At 43.9% G+C, this 18,752-nt stretch overlaps 2 protein-coding genes across 2 annotated transcripts in view; both read right to left on the bottom strand.

The window, feature by feature from the left end:
- Positions 1 to 18,752, bottom strand: part of Ddx39b (DEAD (Asp-Glu-Ala-Asp) box polypeptide 39B) — a 33,791-nt gene that overhangs the window by 8,816 nt on the left and 6,223 nt on the right. Inside the window, exons 3-9 of the mRNA XM_013031105.1 lie at positions 8,398 to 8,525; positions 8,074 to 8,166; positions 4,843 to 5,026; positions 3,970 to 4,088; positions 1,599 to 1,730; positions 352 to 461; positions 111 to 259 (exon numbers count right to left, since the gene is read on the bottom strand). Coding sequence (XP_012886559.1) covers positions 111 to 259; positions 352 to 461; positions 1,599 to 1,730; positions 3,970 to 4,088; positions 4,843 to 5,026; positions 8,074 to 8,166; positions 8,398 to 8,525 — 915 coding nt within the window. The remainder of the gene's footprint in view (positions 1 to 110; positions 260 to 351; positions 462 to 1,598; positions 1,731 to 3,969; positions 4,089 to 4,842; positions 5,027 to 8,073; positions 8,167 to 8,397; positions 8,526 to 18,752) is intronic.
- LOC105996855 (spliceosome RNA helicase DDX39B) lies at positions 11,949 to 18,251 on the bottom strand. Its single transcript, XM_013031099.1, has 7 exons — positions 18,056 to 18,251; positions 17,183 to 17,301; positions 14,812 to 14,943; positions 13,565 to 13,674; positions 13,328 to 13,472; positions 12,473 to 12,620; positions 11,949 to 12,173 (listed from the first exon to the last, which is right to left on the bottom strand). The coding sequence occupies exons 1-7, from the start codon at positions 18,249 to 18,251 to the stop codon at positions 12,157 to 12,159; spliced, it is 867 nt and encodes a 288-aa protein (XP_012886553.1). The 3' UTR covers positions 11,949 to 12,156.

Here is an 18,752-nt window from a genome sequence, read left to right as displayed (position 1 = left end):
TTCAAGCCCCAAGACCAACAACCAAAAAAAGGTGTGTGTGGGGGGAAAGATGTAAGGCACAGAGATACTGGAAAAAGGACATGGGAATGAAGATCCTCTTGGGTGAGGACCTACCCGATGCAGGTATGTGTCAGAATCCTCAGGCATGTCATAGTTGAAGGCGATGTTCACCCGCTCAATGTCCATGCCTCGACCAAACAGGTTGGTGGCCACAAGAATTCGCCGTTGAAAATCCTTAAACTGCTGATACCGAGAAAGCCTTTGGGGAAACAAGTCAGAAAAATGTTGAGATTCTTTTCTCTGTGGTCCTTAATTCTTCCAACATAAAACCCTTGCCCAACTTCAACTCACCTCTCTTCCTGGGGCATGCCACGGTGGATGGCAATGGCTGGGAAATTCTGCTCCACCAGAAGCTGGGCCAGGGCGATGCACCGTTGCACAGACTTCACAAAGATTACCACCTAGGTGGGGGTGGTGTACAGGGATGTGGGTCCATGGTGTTTAGCAGAATATATGGGAGACGAATTTTAGGAAATTTCACTCTTCTAAAGAAGCGTTCCTAGTCCCTTTTATCTTCTATCATACCATTCTTTTCTGTTCTCAATAGCCTTCTATTCTCTCAGCTCTGACTTCTGCAGAGCTGACCTCTCTCTGAGGTGGCATGAGAATAGTAACTCACACTTGCAGACATTTTAAGAAGCAAGGATGAGGCTACTTCATTGTTTGGCAAAACACTGAACCTAAGGGATCTAATTCTACAAAGTAGTTTTAGTGCATACAATGCACTTGGTAAACAGATTACTTTTCAGTTATGCACAAGAAACATAGATTTAAGAACCTTAAATGCTCAAAATAGCTCAGCATTCATACAAATTTACTAAGTACTTCTGAGGTTTATTTTACTTGAGATCTTTTTTTCTTTAGGGCTTAAACTCAGGGCCTGGGAGCTGTCCTTGAACTCTTTTTGCTCATGGTTAGTGCTCCACCTTTGTGCCACAGCTCCACTTCAGGTTTTTGAGTAGTTAAGTCTCAAGAGGACTTTTCCACTTGGATGGCTTTGAACTACGATCATTAGATCTTAGAATCCTGAGTAGCTAGGTTTACATGCATGAGCACCGTCACCTGGTATGTGGTCTTTTGTTATGTGTGCAATACTATGGCTTAAACTCATGGGCTCAAGCTCTTGCTTGGGCTTGTTTGCTCACAGGTGGCACTTTACCACTTGAACTTCATTGCCAGTCCTACATTTTTTAAAATGGTGATGGGAGGCTCACGGACTCTGCACAAGCTGACTTTGAACCTTCATCATCATCTGATCTCAGCCTGAATAACTAAGGTTAAGTGTGTAGCACTGACTTCCAGCTTATGTGAGCTTTTACTGAGTTATCTATACTTACTGGTCATGGAACTGAAAAGCAGCTTACCTTGCTCAGTATTTATTTACATACTTGTTTAAAGAGAATCTCTCCATCATATTCCCTATCAGATATGCAGCTCCCTCAATAAAAGGCTACTTAATACAGTCTTCATCTCTGCACATCTCTACAGTTGGAGATGTATCCAATGCTCATCCCCCTACCTGACCTTAAATGACTGACCTGGTTGAACTCAAGGACATCTAAAAGGTCAAAGAGCTTCCGGTTCTTCTCGTTGTCCTTCAGTTTCACGTAGTACTGCTGCAATCCATGCAGCGTCAACTTCGTCTCATCATCCACGAAGATCTCCATTGGCTGAGGGGGAGGAAGGGGGTGGGGAACGGGAGGGCAGAGTGGGGGGGTTAAACCTGGGGGGGTGGAGGAAGTTGATCTCCAATACACCCCATGAGGGGATGGGGAGAAGAGTAAAGTTCGAAAACCACACCCCACCACCAAAAATACCCATTTTACTTTGGTCTCTTTCATGTTAGATCTAATTTCTTTCCTATCGGTTGAGTTTTAAGACTACCCCTCAACTGAACTGTCAGGGACAAAAGCAACTTTGCAAAGTAACAACAGCGAAACCACACAATGGCAGGATGCTATTACATCCTCAAAGAGGTGGTGGAAAGAAACAAGGGGAGATGGTGTTCAAGTGGAGAACACCATCAGAACATCTGGGTAACGACAGGTAACAGTGACTCAAGGTCAGAATAACTCCTTCAGAGCAGGTTTTGAGAACATGGAGAAAAAGACAAGGTTTGCACTATTTGATTTTTCTCTTAACTATAAAAATCTTATTAGAAATTAGCATTAGACACCCATTAGCTAAATGGATAGTTTTAAAATCAGAATGTTGCAATGGACATGATGAATATACCATTTATAAGTCAGGCATGGAAGTGCAGTCCTGTAATCCCAGCACTCAGGAGGCTGAGGCAGAAGGATCAACAATTACAGAGCTTGAGGTCAGCTTGGGTTACATTGCAAGACCCTGTCTCAAAAGTAAATAAGAGCTATTTCAAGGGAAGCAAAAATTGCTCAAGATGAGAACAACTTGCCCTTGGACCAGTAGGGAATAGTTTTAGATGAGACTGGTCTTAGAACTGAGTCAAACCACCTACAGGTTTCAAGGAAAGTATCTAGTCCTAAAACACAAATAGCGTAACAGGCATTAATTTTTAAAATATAGGGAAGTGGGGAACCCACATTCAACCCTTGAAGGGGAGGAAAATAGCACGAAAGACAAAAATGGGACACAAGGCAACTCCAAAGGCAAAGTTTCCTAGCATTCTCCATACTATTTCAGGGGACAGTTAACAAAGAACCAGGGAACAAAATGTGTATGTAGTGTCGGGGGAAAAAAAGCCCACTATCTGAAGGCAGGCAAGCAAGCAAAGCAGGCTTTGTTTCACAGCCTCCTTCAAATCTAATCTTAGCCCCACGTATAATCCAAGAGAAAGGTATCCCAAGGGAAGGAGCATGGCAGGGAGGGCAGGAACACACTCCACTGCTCATTCAATGGGCTCCACCAGCCCCAACCCTAACACCCACCTGGTTACATCCAAGTGGAGCTCCCCACTTTACCTTCCCAGAACCCTTTCCTGAGCATTAAAAAAGGACTTTTTAGAAGGAAAAAAAAATCTACCACCCCATTCATGACACACCTCCCCGAACACATATGGGGGGGGGAAGATGGGGCAAAGCACGTTAGGATCAGAAAAAACAAAACCAAAAAAAAACAAAAAACAAAAAAAACTAAAACAAAAACCAAAAAAACAAAAACCAAAAAACCGGGAGTGACAAAAAAAGAAAAAAAGGAAGAAAAAAAAAAGGAAAAAAAAAAAAGGCTGGTTTGGTCCTCAGCTTCCTGGTCAGGTTTCCTGCGGCTTCTGCTGCGGCCATCCACCGCTTGGTGCCATCTGAATTCTCTCGTCGTGCCACGGTGCTTTCTCTGCTGCCGGCTCACATCAACCGAGGTTCCGATGGGTGTAAGGACGTTCGGGCAGGAAGGAGTAGGGGATGGGGATTGAGGTGCCAAAGGCCCCCACCCCTAGAGGTGGGGAGGGGGGCAGATTCACTTGTGCCGTTTGCTCTTCTTTTGGACATGCCCTGCCATCTGACTGTCCCTCTCTTGCTCTCCTGCTTCTGGGAGGTAGTTTTGGTGAGAAGACTCCAGCTGTATGCTCAATGCCACCTTGAGGGTGCGTGGCTGTATGGGGTTATGTATGATGGGTGGGTGGTAGGGCAGAAAATTCTGCCCTCCCCCCAAAAGGAGAAGAGGTTCAAAAAATCTTGGGATTAAAAAAATGTCGAACACTACCCGCTCTCACGTTAACCCGACCAAGTCTTCCGGATTTTCCCTGGCACCCGCGCAGACCCTAACACTAGCTGTCTCTGACTCTGTGTGTATCTTCAAGGAGTCATTGCTCCCAAATGGGCATGAGCTCCCTTCTTGATGCTTGAAGGACAAGGGAGTCTGGAGGAAGAGGGCGAGGAAGGGGAGGAGGCAGCGGGCGGGGAGTGGAGGGAGAGAAGGTAGAAGGGTATTTACATCTTGCATGAACTTTCGGCAGACTGGCCGGATCTCTTTGCTCAAGGTAGCACTGAACATCATGACCTGCTTCTCATGGGGGGTCATGCGAAATATTTCCTGGACATCCCGACGCATGTCTGTAAGAGTAAGAAATTACAGAAGAAAATAAACACTTGTGCATTTAACAAAGGTCACACTTCCCAGTGAGGTAATGACCACTGGGAATGTATAAACAAGGCATCATTTCACCTTAGTCCTCTATTTTCTCCAGTAAGTATAAAAATCAAATAAAACCAGGTGCCGGCAGCTCATGCCTGTAATCATAGCTACTCAGGAGGCTGAGATCGGAGGATTGCAGTTCAAAGTCAGCCCAGGCAGGGAAGTTCATGAGACTCTTATCTCCATTAAACCACCAGAAAACCCCAAGTGGCATTGTAGTGCACTAGCCTTCAGTGAAAAAGCTTAGGGACAGTGCCCAGGCCCAGAATTCAAGCCCCATGACTGGAAAAAAAAAAAAAAATCAAATAAAGCATAATGAAAACAATAGATGTAGAATAATAAAAGACTTGGGATCAGGTTCTAGCTCTTTTCTTGTCTGTTGTGGGGCTTGAACTTTGGGCCTCAAAGAATATCTGCCAAAGACCATTACAGAGCTGGATATGTAGCTCAGTTGTAGGACTTGTATTCTAAACATTCAAGACCAAGGGTTCATCAATACTCAGCCTGGGAAATGGGGTAACAAAGACAGTCTGAGAACTGAGCCATCAGTCATGGGTGATAGATTAAGAGTCGTCTTTGCACTAAGTGCTCCATTATCAAACAAACATCATTTGGCTCCAAAGAAAAAGTCCCCAGACCACTAGTCACATCCCTGCACTATCTACAACTCACCGAGCTGTTCAAGCATCTTATCACACTCATCCAAGATGAAGTGTTTAATGTGTTTGAGGTTGAGGCTTTTATTTCGAGCCAGGGCTAAGATACGGCCAGGAGTCCCCACGACGATATGCGGGCAGTTCTTCTTCAGCACCTCTTCATCCTTCTTGATAGACAGACCACCAAAAAACACTGCAACCTGCCAGGACATGGAAAGTCTCAGAAAGGAAAGATTCCAACTACCCTAGAGCACTTATTCTTTCAGTTTGGTCTAAACCAATTATTAGGAACTTTTAGAATTAAAAGGAACTTTAGAGATCACCTAATCTAAAATTTTTATGTGCTTCTTTTAAACATTGAGGCTATGAAACAAGTGACTTGCTCAGTGTTACAAGATTTAATGAAGACAGGACTACCCTTAATCTAATTACATTCCTTTATATACCTCTAAGGGACATACTTCAATCAGAATACATGCATTAAGAAATCACCAGAGGAGCCCGGTGGCTCACACCTGTAATCCTAGCTACTCAAGAAGGCTGAGATCTGAGGATCACGGTTCAAAGCCAGTCCGTGAGACTCTTATCTCCAATAAATCACTCGAAAACTGAAAAGTGGCGCTGTAGCTCTAGTGGTAGAGCACTCGCCTTGAGCTAAAGAGCTGAGAGACAGCGCTCAGGCCCAGAGTTCAAGCCCCACGACGGACCAAAAAAAAAAAAAGAAATCACCAGAGAACTGTCAAATATCACACACACAAAGTGCAAACACCAAGCTTTCCTAATTGAACCATTACAAAAGCCCTGCATAATTACAAATGCACTTTAAACAAATGGTTCTCCGGCCTTCATACTCTCTTTTTTTTGCTAGCCCTGGGGCTTAAACTCAGGGCCTGGACACTGTCCCTGAGCTTCTTTTGCTCAAGATTGGCACTCTACTACTTGAGCCACAGAACCACTTTCTGGCCTTTTCTGTTCATGTGGTACTGAGGAATCAAACCCAGGCTTCATGCATGCTAGGCAAGCACTACCACTAAGCCAAATTCCTGGTCTTCATAATCCTTTTTTTGGGGGTTGGTTGTAGGGCTTGAACTCTGGTCCTTGGGTGCTGTCCCTCAGCTCTTCAGCTCAAGGTGAGCGCTCTACCCACTTGAGCTACAGTGCCACTTCCAGTGTTCTGGTGGTTAAGTGGAGATAAGACTGGCTTTGAACCTTGATCCTCAGATCTCAGCCTTCTGAGTAGCAAGGATTACAGGCGTGAGCCAGCAGTGCCTGGCAGCCTTCCTATTTTTATCAGCTAACACCAGAAACTTGTATTTCAATGAGAAAGAGAAAAATCAAAGAATCAAACTGTCTTAACAATCCTATTGTAAATCTTGAGCAAAAGCAGCTCAGGGACAGCACCCAGGCAGAGTTCAAGCCCCAGGACCAGCTAAAACAGAAACAAAAAAACTTTCAAATAGTTTAGTTTACGGGCCGGGAAGGTAGACTGCTTGTCTTGCATGCATGAGTCCCTGGGTTCGATTCCTCAGCACCACATAAACAGAAAAAGCCGGAAGTGGCGCTGTGGTTCAAGAGGTAGAGTGCTAGCCTTGAAGAGCTGAGGGACAGCGCCCAGGCCCAGAGTTCAAGCCCCATGATTGACCAAAAAACAAAGTTTAGTTTACAGGCAATAGCAAAAAGTGGGATATAGTAATATACCTGTACTCCTAGTTATTGGGGGATGTAGAACCAAGAGGATCTTGAATTCAAGGCCATCCCAGGCAATTAGCCAGATTTTATCTTAAGAACAAAATCAAGTGTATGTGGCTTATGTCGGTAATACTATTCAGGAGGCTGACATCAGTGGATCAAAGTTCAAAACCAGCTTGAGCAGCTAAGTTTGTGACTCTCATGTCCAGTTAACTACCAAAAAATTCAGAAGTGGTGCTATGGTTCAAGTGGTAGAGCACTAGCCTTGAGCACAAATTCAAGACAGCACCCAGGGTCTGAATTCAAGACTCACTGGCATAAAAATTAAAAAAAAAACAAACAAACTTATAAAGCTAAGAGAATGGCTTGAGAGGTAGAGAACTTGCCTTGAATGCATGAAATCTTGGGCTCAATTTTCACACTGGTTAAAAAAAAAGCCGGGTGTCGGTGGCTCATGCCTATAATCCTAACTAGGCTGAGATCTGAGGATTGTTGTTCAAAGCCAGCCCAGGCAGGAAAGTCTTATCTCCAATAAACCAACAGAAAACCGGAAGTGGCGCTGTGGCTCAAGTGGTAGAGCACTTGCCTTGAGCTGAAGAGCTAAGGGACAGTGCCCAAGCCCAGAGTTCAATCCCCACAACCCATACACACACACAATAAAGGAGGGAAGAACTAAGCACAAGTAACCAGACAAATCCAGAATAGGCCATTCTGTAAAACTAGCTCAGTCTCTTTAACAAATTTTTGAGCAGAAGTAAATGTACTTATAATTCTTGGTTTACTTTTTACTTATTTTTGTGCTGGACCTGGGGCTTTGGGGCTCAGGGCCTGGGCACTATTCCTCAGTTTTTGTGTTCAAGTCTCAAGTATATTACCACTTCAGCCACACCTCCACTTTCAGTTTTTTGGTGATTTAGGGAAGATGAAAATCTTACAGGCTTTCCTGCATAGGCTAGGTTTAAACGATCCTCAGATCTCACCTCCTAAATCATTTCTCAAGGGGAAAAAAAAAGCAATAAATACATGGGAAATGTACACTAAGTATCATTCTTCATTCTAACCAGGCTAAGTTATATACAATAGTGTTTTCCAACCTCCAACCACATACAATGTTTTATACTCAGTAGGTTTAGGATAGGACCCCAATAATCTGTATTTCCAACCAGTTTCTAAATGATGAAGCTACTGGTATGAGGGACACACCACAAACACCAAAGGTTATACAACAGAAAACAAGTCAGATAAGTACTGTTGTCGACTCTAGATATCCAATCCAGAGCTCAATCATGAATTTTATGCTATAAGCTTTGTTTGCACTCCATAAAACCAAAGAAAACTAAAGTTTCCCCAAATGAAATATACAGTAAGCTTGAGAGTGTAACACAAATCTAAATAAACCATACCTACGTTTTAGCAAAATCTCCTGTACCAAAATCTACAGAAACTTTCTGTCAATTACATATACACTGGGACATTAGTGTTCAATCCTAGTGGGAGATGGAGACTGTGGAACTACAAGTCCCCAAGCTGTTTTCCCATGTATCTTTACTAGGCTTACCTTGACATTGGGCATGTATTTAGAGAAGCGCTCATATTCCTTGCTTATCTGAAAAGCCAACTCCCTAGTATGACACATCACCAGCACAGACACCTAGAGAAGGAAATAGACAAACAAACTGTAAGTATATGCCTCTGGAGAAATGTCACAAAAGCATCCCTGGCAGATCATACATTACTTCAGTCTGAGACTTAAATCATTACGCCCACTCTCACAGAACATTCCCCTTGGTTGTTAAGGTTGACAGAGGTCACCTGAATAAGAAGAGCTCATGACTCTCAACTGTAACCAAAATACTTTCCCCAGCACTCTCTCAAAATATACCTGTCCAGTAACTGGTTCCAACTGTTGCAGTGTGGCCAACACAAACACTGCTGTCTTTCCCATGCCTGATTTGGCCTGGCACAGGACATCCATTCCCAGAATGGCTTGAGGGATGCACTCATGCTGAACTAAAACAAAAAGCAAAAAACAAGACAAAAAGGTAAATTAGATCAGTCTCCAGGTACTTCATAATGCTTTCCACTCAATTTTCTAAGTATTTACCTGATTCTTGTCAACTTTCAGATCCTTCCTCTCTATGCCCCCTCAATCATATTTATCCCCAAACCAGACCCTCCTAGTTCCTTTTAACTCTTGCCTCCTCCATATCCAGGCCTCCCCAGTAGTGCTAAGAACCCTCTTGTGCGCCTACCAAAAGCTCACCTTCAGTGCTTCTGGCTGTCCTTAGTTTTTCTTAAATTGTAACAATCCATAACATTTGAATGCCTGCCACAGGCCATTTCTCCTACTTAGGTTGCTGTGCTTTGGGTCACATAACTTTGCAACTTTAAACAAAATGAAGAACTCGGTACCTGACTCCCAAGCCAGCCATAGTTAGACCAGACATTGTGGTTCCCAGAAACCAGAATTGGTCTGGCCCCAAAAAGGGAGTCTGAAAGTCCAATCAGACCCTTTCTGAAAACTTGTAACAGGCAAAATGACAAAAATTTAAAACAAGGTGAACAAGAAAAGCCAGGCACAAGAACAAATGGTAGCTCTCCAAATCATTTTGGATCACTAGCACTTTTATGCTATCATGAAAGACAAGCCATAAGCCTTTTCTATTAAGATTTTGGTACTTCCCTTTTTTGTTCTTTCCTAAATGTCTTTGTTAAGCATAAACACCTACTCTAAATAAAAAATCTTTACCACTTGAGGAACCAGACATACCTTTTTTTTTTTTTTTGGGGGGGTCCAGTAGTGGGGCCTGCACTCTGGGCCTGGGCGCTGTCCCTTCAGCTCAAGCTAGCACTCTACCACTTGAGCCACAGAGCCACTTCCGGCTTTTTTCTTTTTGCTTATGTGATGCTGAGGAATCGAACCCAGGGCCTCAGGCATGCAAGGCAAGTGCTCTACCACTGAGCCACCTTCCCAGCCCCAGCTTCAAGGTTTCTTAACATTCATTATTCCATATAGAGAAAACTAACTTTATGTCCCTGGATAGTTCATCTGAATACCAAGGAGCTTTACAAAAAATTGGAATTTTTTCTTAAGTTAGTGGGCTGGAAGTCAAGGGCCTAGATGCTGAGATTTTTTTCCTCAAGGCTAGCACTCTACCACTTTGGGCCACAATATCACTCCTGTTTACCCGTGGTGAATTGGAAGTATGTCTCACAGATTTTCCTGCCCTGGCTGGCTTTTGTGATACTCACAACTTAGCCTCCTGAATAGTGCTGGGATTATGGCATGAGCCACTGGTACCCAGCTGAAAAAATTTTTTAAATTATTTTTTGTCAGTCGTGGGGCTTGAACTCTGAGTCTGGGTGTTGTCCCTGAGATCTTCAGCTCACGGCAAGTGCTCTACCACTTGAGCTACAGGGCCATTTCCAGTTTTCCAGTGCTTAATTGAAGTCTCATGGACTTTCCTACCTGAGCTGACTTTGAACCTTCATTCTCAGATCTCAGCCTCCTTAGTAGCTAGGATTACAGCACCCAGCCTGGCTTAATTTTTATTGTCTTTGAAGTACAAACATGTTTCAACATGTCAATTTATGAGTACAGTGCATCTTGATCAATATCATCCCTCCTATCATCTCCCCTATCTCCAATCCCATCCATCGCATTACCTAGTTCCATTTCCATTCCTCTCCATTTTCCTGCTCTACCCCACATTTCATTTTCCTGGAATTGTATGCAAGTGTGCCAGTACTGGGGCTTGAATGCAGTCTCCCACTCTTGTGTTTTCTCTGCACAAGGATTGTACTCTACCAACTTTTTTTTTTGGTTAATTGTTCAAATTATGTTGTAGCTCATTGGTAGAGTGCTTGCCTAGTCACATTAATCTAGGTAATCTTGTTTATGCATATTTGTCTTCATTACTTCATTTTCAGGATTATGATTCACAGCTTCAACAGATTTCTACTGATCCAAAGCCCAATACCTTATTCTCACCGATGAAATAAAAATTCAAACTTACATTTGTTTCAGTAATTAAAATATTGTAAATTACTGGGGACTAGAACAGACACCAGTGGTTCAAGCTTATAATTCTTAGAAGGCTGAAATCCTGCAGGTTACTGTTTGAAATCAGATCAGGGAAAAGACATCTCCCAACTGACCAGCCTGGAGGGGTGGCTTGAGTGGTAGAGCACCTGACGGACAAGCTGGAAACCTCATTTAAATCAATATTATCAACAAATCTTGATAAACAATAACTCAGATAACTGAAAAGTTTTTTTCCAGGAATGATTATCAGTTGGATGGTCAGGTAGAAACCTTATTTGTTCCTGATCTTGCCTTCATTTACAAACATGGCTAGTTCAGCTGCAACATCTGTTGTGGTTGTTTAACTATACTGGATAGTTTCATGCCTGTAACAAGTTTGGATACCTTACATGTGAGATACATTGATTCAAATGAGTTACACATAATATCACTAAGAATTGAGAAAAACCTTCCCCCAGTAAACTTTTACAAGGATTCTTTTTGTTTTTGTAAAATTGGATGTGGAAACAAGGCAGCTAATGAGGGCTTAAGCTTCATTTCACAGCCCCAAGTTTGAAAAGCACTAACTTTAAGGAGATTTACATGCCTACTTGACTTTTCATAGTAGAGGCCATCTTCATCAATCGAGTGTGGTCTTAAAGGAAACATTCGCCAGACAATAGCTGTTCAAGGGTGACAGGCCCATATCCTCAATCCCTCCCCATCTAGGGACAGCCCCACCACAGAGCTGAGCTGGCCCAAGCTGAGGAACTGCTAGAGCAGTAGCTGGAGCTGTACCAGGACCTACTGAAAGGGCAAATGGGGGCACCAGAGGCCTAGGTCATGGCACTCAAAACCAGGTTAAGAAGTAGACAAGGCCACAGTGAGAAAACCTGGGCAATAGCTAAACCTACCAGGGCCCTCTTCACCCTCGAACGCAGGAAACAATGCTCACCTTTTTTTTTTTTGGTCAGTTGTGGGGCCTGAACTCTGTCCCTGAGCTCTTCAGCTCAAGGCTAGTGCTCTACCACTTGAGCCATAGCACCACTTCTGGCCTTTTCTGCTTATGTGGTGCTGAGGAATCAAACCTAGGGCCTCATGCATGCAAGGCAAGCACTCTACCACTGAGCCACTTTCCCAGCTCACCCTTCTTTACCCCCAGAGCCATTCCAGAAATAGCTCAACCTCTCTTAGGCCACCAAAATAATGTACATGACACCTCCATGGAAAATTGTAAGCTTTATCTAGGAAAGTAGTAATAAGGGCTGAGAAGACCTGGCTTCTGTAGCTTAGTCCCACATCCTACCATGGCCACACCCCCAGCATAGTTCCCCCTCCCCCAAGTTTTATCTGCAATCACGCCCCAAATAACCTCAGCATAAACACAATAAAGGAAGAACGCTTACAAATTCCAGAGACACATTTGTGTTTCATTTTTAGTTTTGTTAAAAAAAATCCTGATAAATCAGAACAGGTTTAGGAGTGATAGTGATGCAAAAGGAAGAAGCCTCAGGGTAGGGATGGGGGGGCTGTCGGGGGCAGGTGGCAGTAGTGTCTCCATCCCTACGCCTGGTGTCCTCTCCTGAAGACTATCCAATTCCAGAATGGGTGAGTCCTCTACCGTGTCTGTTCAACTACAAAGGATACCAGCAGTTAGAATAAGGCACAGAAAGTGAATCGACATAAAACATGTATGTTTTTGTATTGCCCGAGGGTTCAGAAGAGATTTAGTAGTGAAGAAAAGTAATCATTTGATGATAGAAGGGACCCCAATGGATGTCAAAAAACATCCTAACATTCATTGAAGACCAGGGACAGGAAGTGGCTCAGTAGCCATTATGCATTAGGTGCCCACTATCTACATAGGGATATAAGACAAATACACAAACTATCTAAAGATGCAAAGAGCCAGATCCATGAGGTCAATACTCACTGTAGGAGGAGATGTCTATCTCATCAGGCAGCTCACTAATATTGACCTCAAAGCGGTCCTGCACATCATTGAGAATCTTGGCATCATTCTCATCTGACACAAATGTGATGGCTAAGCCCTTGGTGCCAAACCGGCCTGCTCTCGCCACCTGAAAAAGTACCAAAAAGGTCAGACTGGAAGACTCCCAAAGAGGGAAGACAGGACTGGGAATGTGGCTTAGTGGTAGAGTGATTGCATAGCATGCATGAAGCCCTGGATTTGATTCCTCAGTACCACATAAACAGAAAAAGTCAGAAGTGGTGTTACGGCTCAAGTGGTAGAGTGCTAGCCTTGAGCAAAAGAAGCTCAGGGACAGAACCCTGGCCCTGAGTTCAAGCCTCAGGTCTGGTAAAGAAAAGAAAGAAAGAAAAAGCCAGCAGGGCACCGGTGGCTCACGCCTGTAATCCTAGCTACTCAGGAGGCTGAGATCTGAGGATCATGGTTCAAAGCCAGCCCAAGCAGGAAAGTCCGTTAAACTCTTTTCTCCAATAAACCACCAGAAAACTGGAAGTAGTGCTGTAGCTCAAGTGGTAGAGCGCTTGCCTTGAGCTGAACAGCTGAGGGACAGCGCTCAGGCCCAGAGTTCAAGCCCAATGACTGACAAAAAAAAAAAAAAGCCAGAAGTGGTGCTGTGGCTCAAGTGGCAGAGCTCTAGCCTTGAGCACAGAGGCTCAGGGACAGAGTCCAGGCCCTGAGTCCAAGGCCCAAGAAGAGCCAAAAAAAAAAAAAAAAGGTGTGTGTGGGGGGAAAGATGTAAGGCACAGAGATACTGGAAAAAGGACATGGGAATGAAGATCCTCTTGGGTGAGGACCTACCCGATGCAGGTATGTGTCAGAATCCTCAGGCATGTCATAGTTGAAGGCGATGTTCACCCGCTCAATGTCCATGCCTCGACCAAACAGGTTGGTGGCCACAAGAATTCGCCGTTGAAAATCCTTAAACTGCTGATACCGAGAAAGCCTTTGGGGAAACAAGTCAGAAAAATGTTGAGATTCTTTTCTCTGTGGTCCTTAATTCTTCCAACATAAAACCCTTGCCCAACTTCAACTCACCTCTCTTCCTGGGGCATGCCACGGTGGATGGCAATGGCTGGGAAATTCTGCTCCACCAGAAGCTGGGCCAGGGCGATGCACCGTTGCACAGACTTCACAAAGATTACCACCTAGGTGGGGGTGGTGTACAGGGATGTGGGTCCATGGTGTTTAGCAGAATATATGGGAGACGAATTTTAGGAAATTTCACTCTTCTAAAGAAGCGTTCCTAGTCCCTTTTATCTTCTATCATACCATTCTTTTCTGTTCTCAATAGCCTTCTATTCTCTCAGCTCTGACTTCTGCAGAGCTGACCTCTCTCTGAGGTGGCATGAGAATAGTAACTCACACTTGCAGACATTTTAAGAAGCAAGGATGAGGCTACTTCATTGTTTGGCAAAACACTGAACCTAAGGGATCTAATTCTACAAAGTAGTTTTAGTGCATACAATGCACTTGGTAAACAGATTACTTTTCAGTTATGCACAAGAAACATAGATTTAAGAACCTTAAATGCTCAAAATAGCTCAGCATTCATACAAATTTACTAAGTACTTCTGAGGTTTATTTTACTTGAGATCTTTTTTTCTTTAGGGCTTAAACTCAGGGCCTGGGAGCTGTCCTTGAACTCTTTTTGCTCATGGTTAGTGCTCCACCTTTGTGCCACAGCTCCACTTCAGGTTTTTGAGTAGTTAAGTCTCAAGAGGACTTTTCCACTTGGATGGCTTTGAACTACGATCATTAGATCTTAGAATCCTGAGTAGCTAGGTTTACATGCATGAGCACCGTCACCTGGTATGTGGTCTTTTGTTATGTGTGCAATACTATGGCTTAAACTCATGGGCTCAAGCTCTTGCTTGGGCTTGTTTGCTCACAGGTGGCACTTTACCACTTGAACTTCATTGCCAGTCCTACATTTTTTAAAATGGTGATGGGAGGCTCACGGACTCTGCACAAGCTGACTTTGAACCTTCATCATCATCTGATCTCAGCCTGAATAACTAAGGTTAAGTGTGTAGCACTGACTTCCAGCTTATGTGAGCTTTTACTGAGTTATCTATACTTACTGGTCATGGAACTGAAAAGCAGCTTACCTTGCTCAGTATTTATTTACATACTTGTTTAAAGAGAATCTCTCCATCATATTCCCTATCAGATATGCAGCTCCCTCAATAAAAGGCTACTTAATACAGTCTTCATCTCTGCACATCTCTACAGTTGGAGATGTATCCAATGCTCATCCCCCTACCTGACCTTAAATGACTGACCTGGTTGAACTCAAGGACATCTAAAAGGTCAAAGAGCTTCCGGTTCTTCTCGTTGTCCTTCAGTTTCACGTAGTACTGCTGCAATCCATGCAGCGTCAACTTCGTCTCATCATCCACGAAGATCTCCATTGGCTGAGGGGGAGGAAGGGGGTGGGGAACGGGAGGGCAGAGTGGGGGGGTTAAACCTGGGGGGGTGGAGGAAGTTGATCTCCAATACACCCCATGAGGGGATGGGGAGAAGAGTAAAGTTCGAAAACCACACCCCACCACCAAAAATACCCATTTTACTTTGGTCTCTTTCATGTTAGATCTAATTTCTTTCCTATCGGTTGAGTTTTAAGACTACCCCTCAACTGAACTGTCAGGGACAAAAGCAACTTTGCAAAGTAACAACAGCGAAACCACACAATGGCAGGATGCTATTACATCCTCAAAGAGGTGGTGGAAAGAAACAAGGGGAGATGGTGTTCAAGTGGAGAACACCATCAGAACATCTGGGTAACGACAGGTAACAGTGACTCAAGGTCAGAATAACTCCTTCAGAGCAGGTTTTGAGAACATGGAGAAAAAGACAAGGTTTGCACTATTTGATTTTTCTCTTAACTATAAAAATCTTATTAGAAATTAGCATTAGACACCCATTAGCTAAATGGATAGTTTTAAAATCAGAATGTTGCAATGGACATGATGAATATACCATTTATAAGTCAGGCATGGAAGTGCAGTCCTGTAATCCCAGCACTCAGGAGGCTGAGGCAGAAGGATCAACAATTACAGAGCTTGAGGTCAGCTTGGGTTACATTGCAAGACCCTGTCTCAAAAGTAAATAAGAGCTATTTCAAGGGAAGCAAAAATTGCTCAAGATGAGAACAACTTGCCCTTGGACCAGTAGGGAATAGTTTTAGATGAGACTGGTCTTAGAACTGAGTCAAACCACCTACAGGTTTCAAGGAAAGTATCTAGTCCTAAAACACAAATAGCGTAACAGGCATTAATTTTTAAAATATAGGGAAGTGGGGAACCCACATTCAACCCTTGAAGGGGAGGAAAATAGCACGAAAGACAAAAATGGGACACAAGGCAACTCCAAAGGCAAAGTTTCCTAGCATTCTCCATACTATTTCAGGGGACAGTTAACAAAGAACCAGGGAACAAAATGTGTATGTAGTGTCGGGGGAAAAAAAGCCCACTATCTGAAGGCAGGCAAGCAAGCAAAGCAGGCTTTGTTTCACAGCCTCCTTCAAATCTAATCTTAGCCCCACGTATAATCCAAGAGAAAGGTATCCCAAGGGAAGGAGCATGGCAGGGAGGGCAGGAACACACTCCACTGCTCATTCAATGGGCTCCACCAGCCCCAACCCTAACACCCACCTGGTTACATCCAAGTGGAGCTCCCCACTTTACCTTCCCAGAACCCTTTCCTGAGCATTAAAAAAGGACTTTTTAGAAGGAAAAAAAAATCTACCACCCCATTCATGACACACCTCCCCGAACACATATGGGGGGGGGAAGATGGGGCAAAGCACGTTAGGATCAGAAAAAACAAAACCAAAAAAAAACAAAAAACAAAAAAAACTAAAACAAAAACCAAAAAAACAAAAACCAAAAAACCGGGAGTGACAAAAAAAGAAAAAAAGGAAGAAAAAAAAAAGGAAAAAAAAAAAAGGCTGGTTTGGTCCTCAGCTTCCTGGTCAGGTTTCCTGCGGCTTCTGCTGCGGCCATCCACCGCTTGGTGCCATCTGAATTCTCTCGTCGTGCCACGGTGCTTTCTCTGCTGCCGGCTCACATCAACCGAGGTTCCGATGGGTGTAAGGACGTTCGGGCAGGAAGGAGTAGGGGATGGGGATTGAGGTGCCAAAGGCCCCCACCCCTAGAGGTGGGGAGGGGGGCAGATTCACTTGTGCCGTTTGCTCTTCTTTTGGACATGCCCTGCCATCTGACTGTCCCTCTCTTGCTCTCCTGCTTCTGGGAGGTAGTTTTGGTGAGAAGACTCCAGCTGTATGCTCAATGCCACCTTGAGGGTGCGTGGCTGTATGGGGTTATGTATGATGGGTGGGTGGTAGGGCAGAAAATTCTGCCCTCCCCCCAAAAGGAGAAGAGGTTCAAAAAATCTTGGGATTAAAAAAATGTCGAACACTACCCGCTCTCACGTTAACCCGACCAAGTCTTCCGGATTTTCCCTGGCACCCGCGCAGACCCTAACACTAGCTGTCTCTGACTCTGTGTGTATCTTCAAGGAGTCATTGCTCCCAAATGGGCATGAGCTCCCTTCTTGATGCTTGAAGGACAAGGGAGTCTGGAGGAAGAGGGCGAGGAAGGGGAGGAGGCAGCGGGCGGGGAGTGGAGGGAGAGAAGGTAGAAGGGTATTTACATCTTGCATGAACTTTCGGCAGACTGGCCGGATCTCTTTGCTCAAGGTAGCACTGAACATCATGACCTGCTTCTCATGGGGGGTCATGCGAAATATTTCCTGGACATCCCGACGCATGTCTGTAAGAGTAAGAAATTACAGAAGAAAATAAACACTTGTGCATTTAACAAAGGTCACACTTCCCAGTGAGGTAATGACCACTGGGAATGTATAAACAAGGCATCATTTCACCTTAGTCCTCTATTTTCTCCAGTAAGTATAAAAATCAAATAAAACCAGGTGCCGGCAGCTCATGCCTGTAATCATAGCTACTCAGGAGGCTGAGATCGGAGGATTGCAGTTCAAAGTCAGCCCAGGCAGGGAAGTTCATGAGACTCTTATCTCCATTAAACCACCAGAAAACCCCAAGTGGCATTGTAGTGCACTAGCCTTCAGTGAAAAAGCTTAGGGACAGTGCCCAGGCCCAGAATTCAAGCCCCATGACTGGAAAAAAAAAAAAAAATCAAATAAAGCATAATGAAAACAATAGATGTAGAATAATAAAAGACTTGGGATCAGGTTCTAGCTCTTTTCTTGTCTGTTGTGGGGCTTGAACTTTGGGCCTCAAAGAATATCTGCCAAAGACCATTACAGAGCTGGATATGTAGCTCAGTTGTAGGACTTGTATTCTAAACATTCAAGACCAAGGGTTCATCAATACTCAGCCTGGGAAATGGGGTAACAAAGACAGTCTGAGAACTGAGCCATCAGTCATGGGTGATAGATTAAGAGTCGTCTTTGCACTAAGTGCTCCATTATCAAACAAACATCATTTGGCTCCAAAGAAAAAGTCCCCAGACCACTAGTCACATCCCTGCACTATCTACAACTCACCGAGCTGTTCAAGCATCTTATCACACTCATCCAAGATGAAGTGTTTAATGTGTTTGAGGTTGAGGCTTTTATTTCGAGCCAGGGCTAAGATACGGCCAGGAGTCCCCACGACGATATGCGGGCAGTTCTTCTTCAGCACCTCTTCATCCTTCTTGATAGACAGACCACCAAAAAACACTGCAACCTGCCAGGACATGGAAAGTCTCAGAAAGGAAAGATTCCAACTACCCTAGAGCACTTATTCTTTCAGTTTGGTCTAAACCAATTATTAGGAACTTTTAGAATTAAAAGGAACTTTAGAGATCACCTAATCTAAAATTTTTATGTGCTTCTTTTAAACATTGAGGCTATGAAACAAGTGACTTGCTCAGTGTTACAAGATTTAATGAAGACAGGACTACCCTTAATCTAATTACATTCCTTTATATACCTCTAAGGGACATACTTCAATCAGAATACATGCATTAAGAAATCACCAGAGGAGCCCGGTGGCTCACACCTGTAATCCTAGCTACTCAAGAAGGCTGAGATCTGAGGATCACGGTTCAAAGCCAGTCCGTGAGACTCTTATCTCCAATAAATCACTCGAAAACTGAAAAGTGGCGCTGTAGCTCTAGTGGTAGAGCACTCGCCTTGAGCTAAAGAGCTGAGAGACAGCGCTCAGGCCCAGAGTTCAAGCCCCACGACGGACCAAAAA

The sequence above is a fragment of the Dipodomys ordii genome, unplaced genomic scaffold (assembly GCF_000151885.1).
Source record: "Dipodomys ordii isolate 6190 unplaced genomic scaffold, Dord_2.0 Scaffold138, whole genome shotgun sequence".
Lineage (NCBI taxonomy): Eukaryota > Metazoa > Chordata > Mammalia > Rodentia > Heteromyidae > Dipodomys > Dipodomys ordii.
This window is presented reverse-complemented; position numbering and strand designations above follow the sequence as displayed.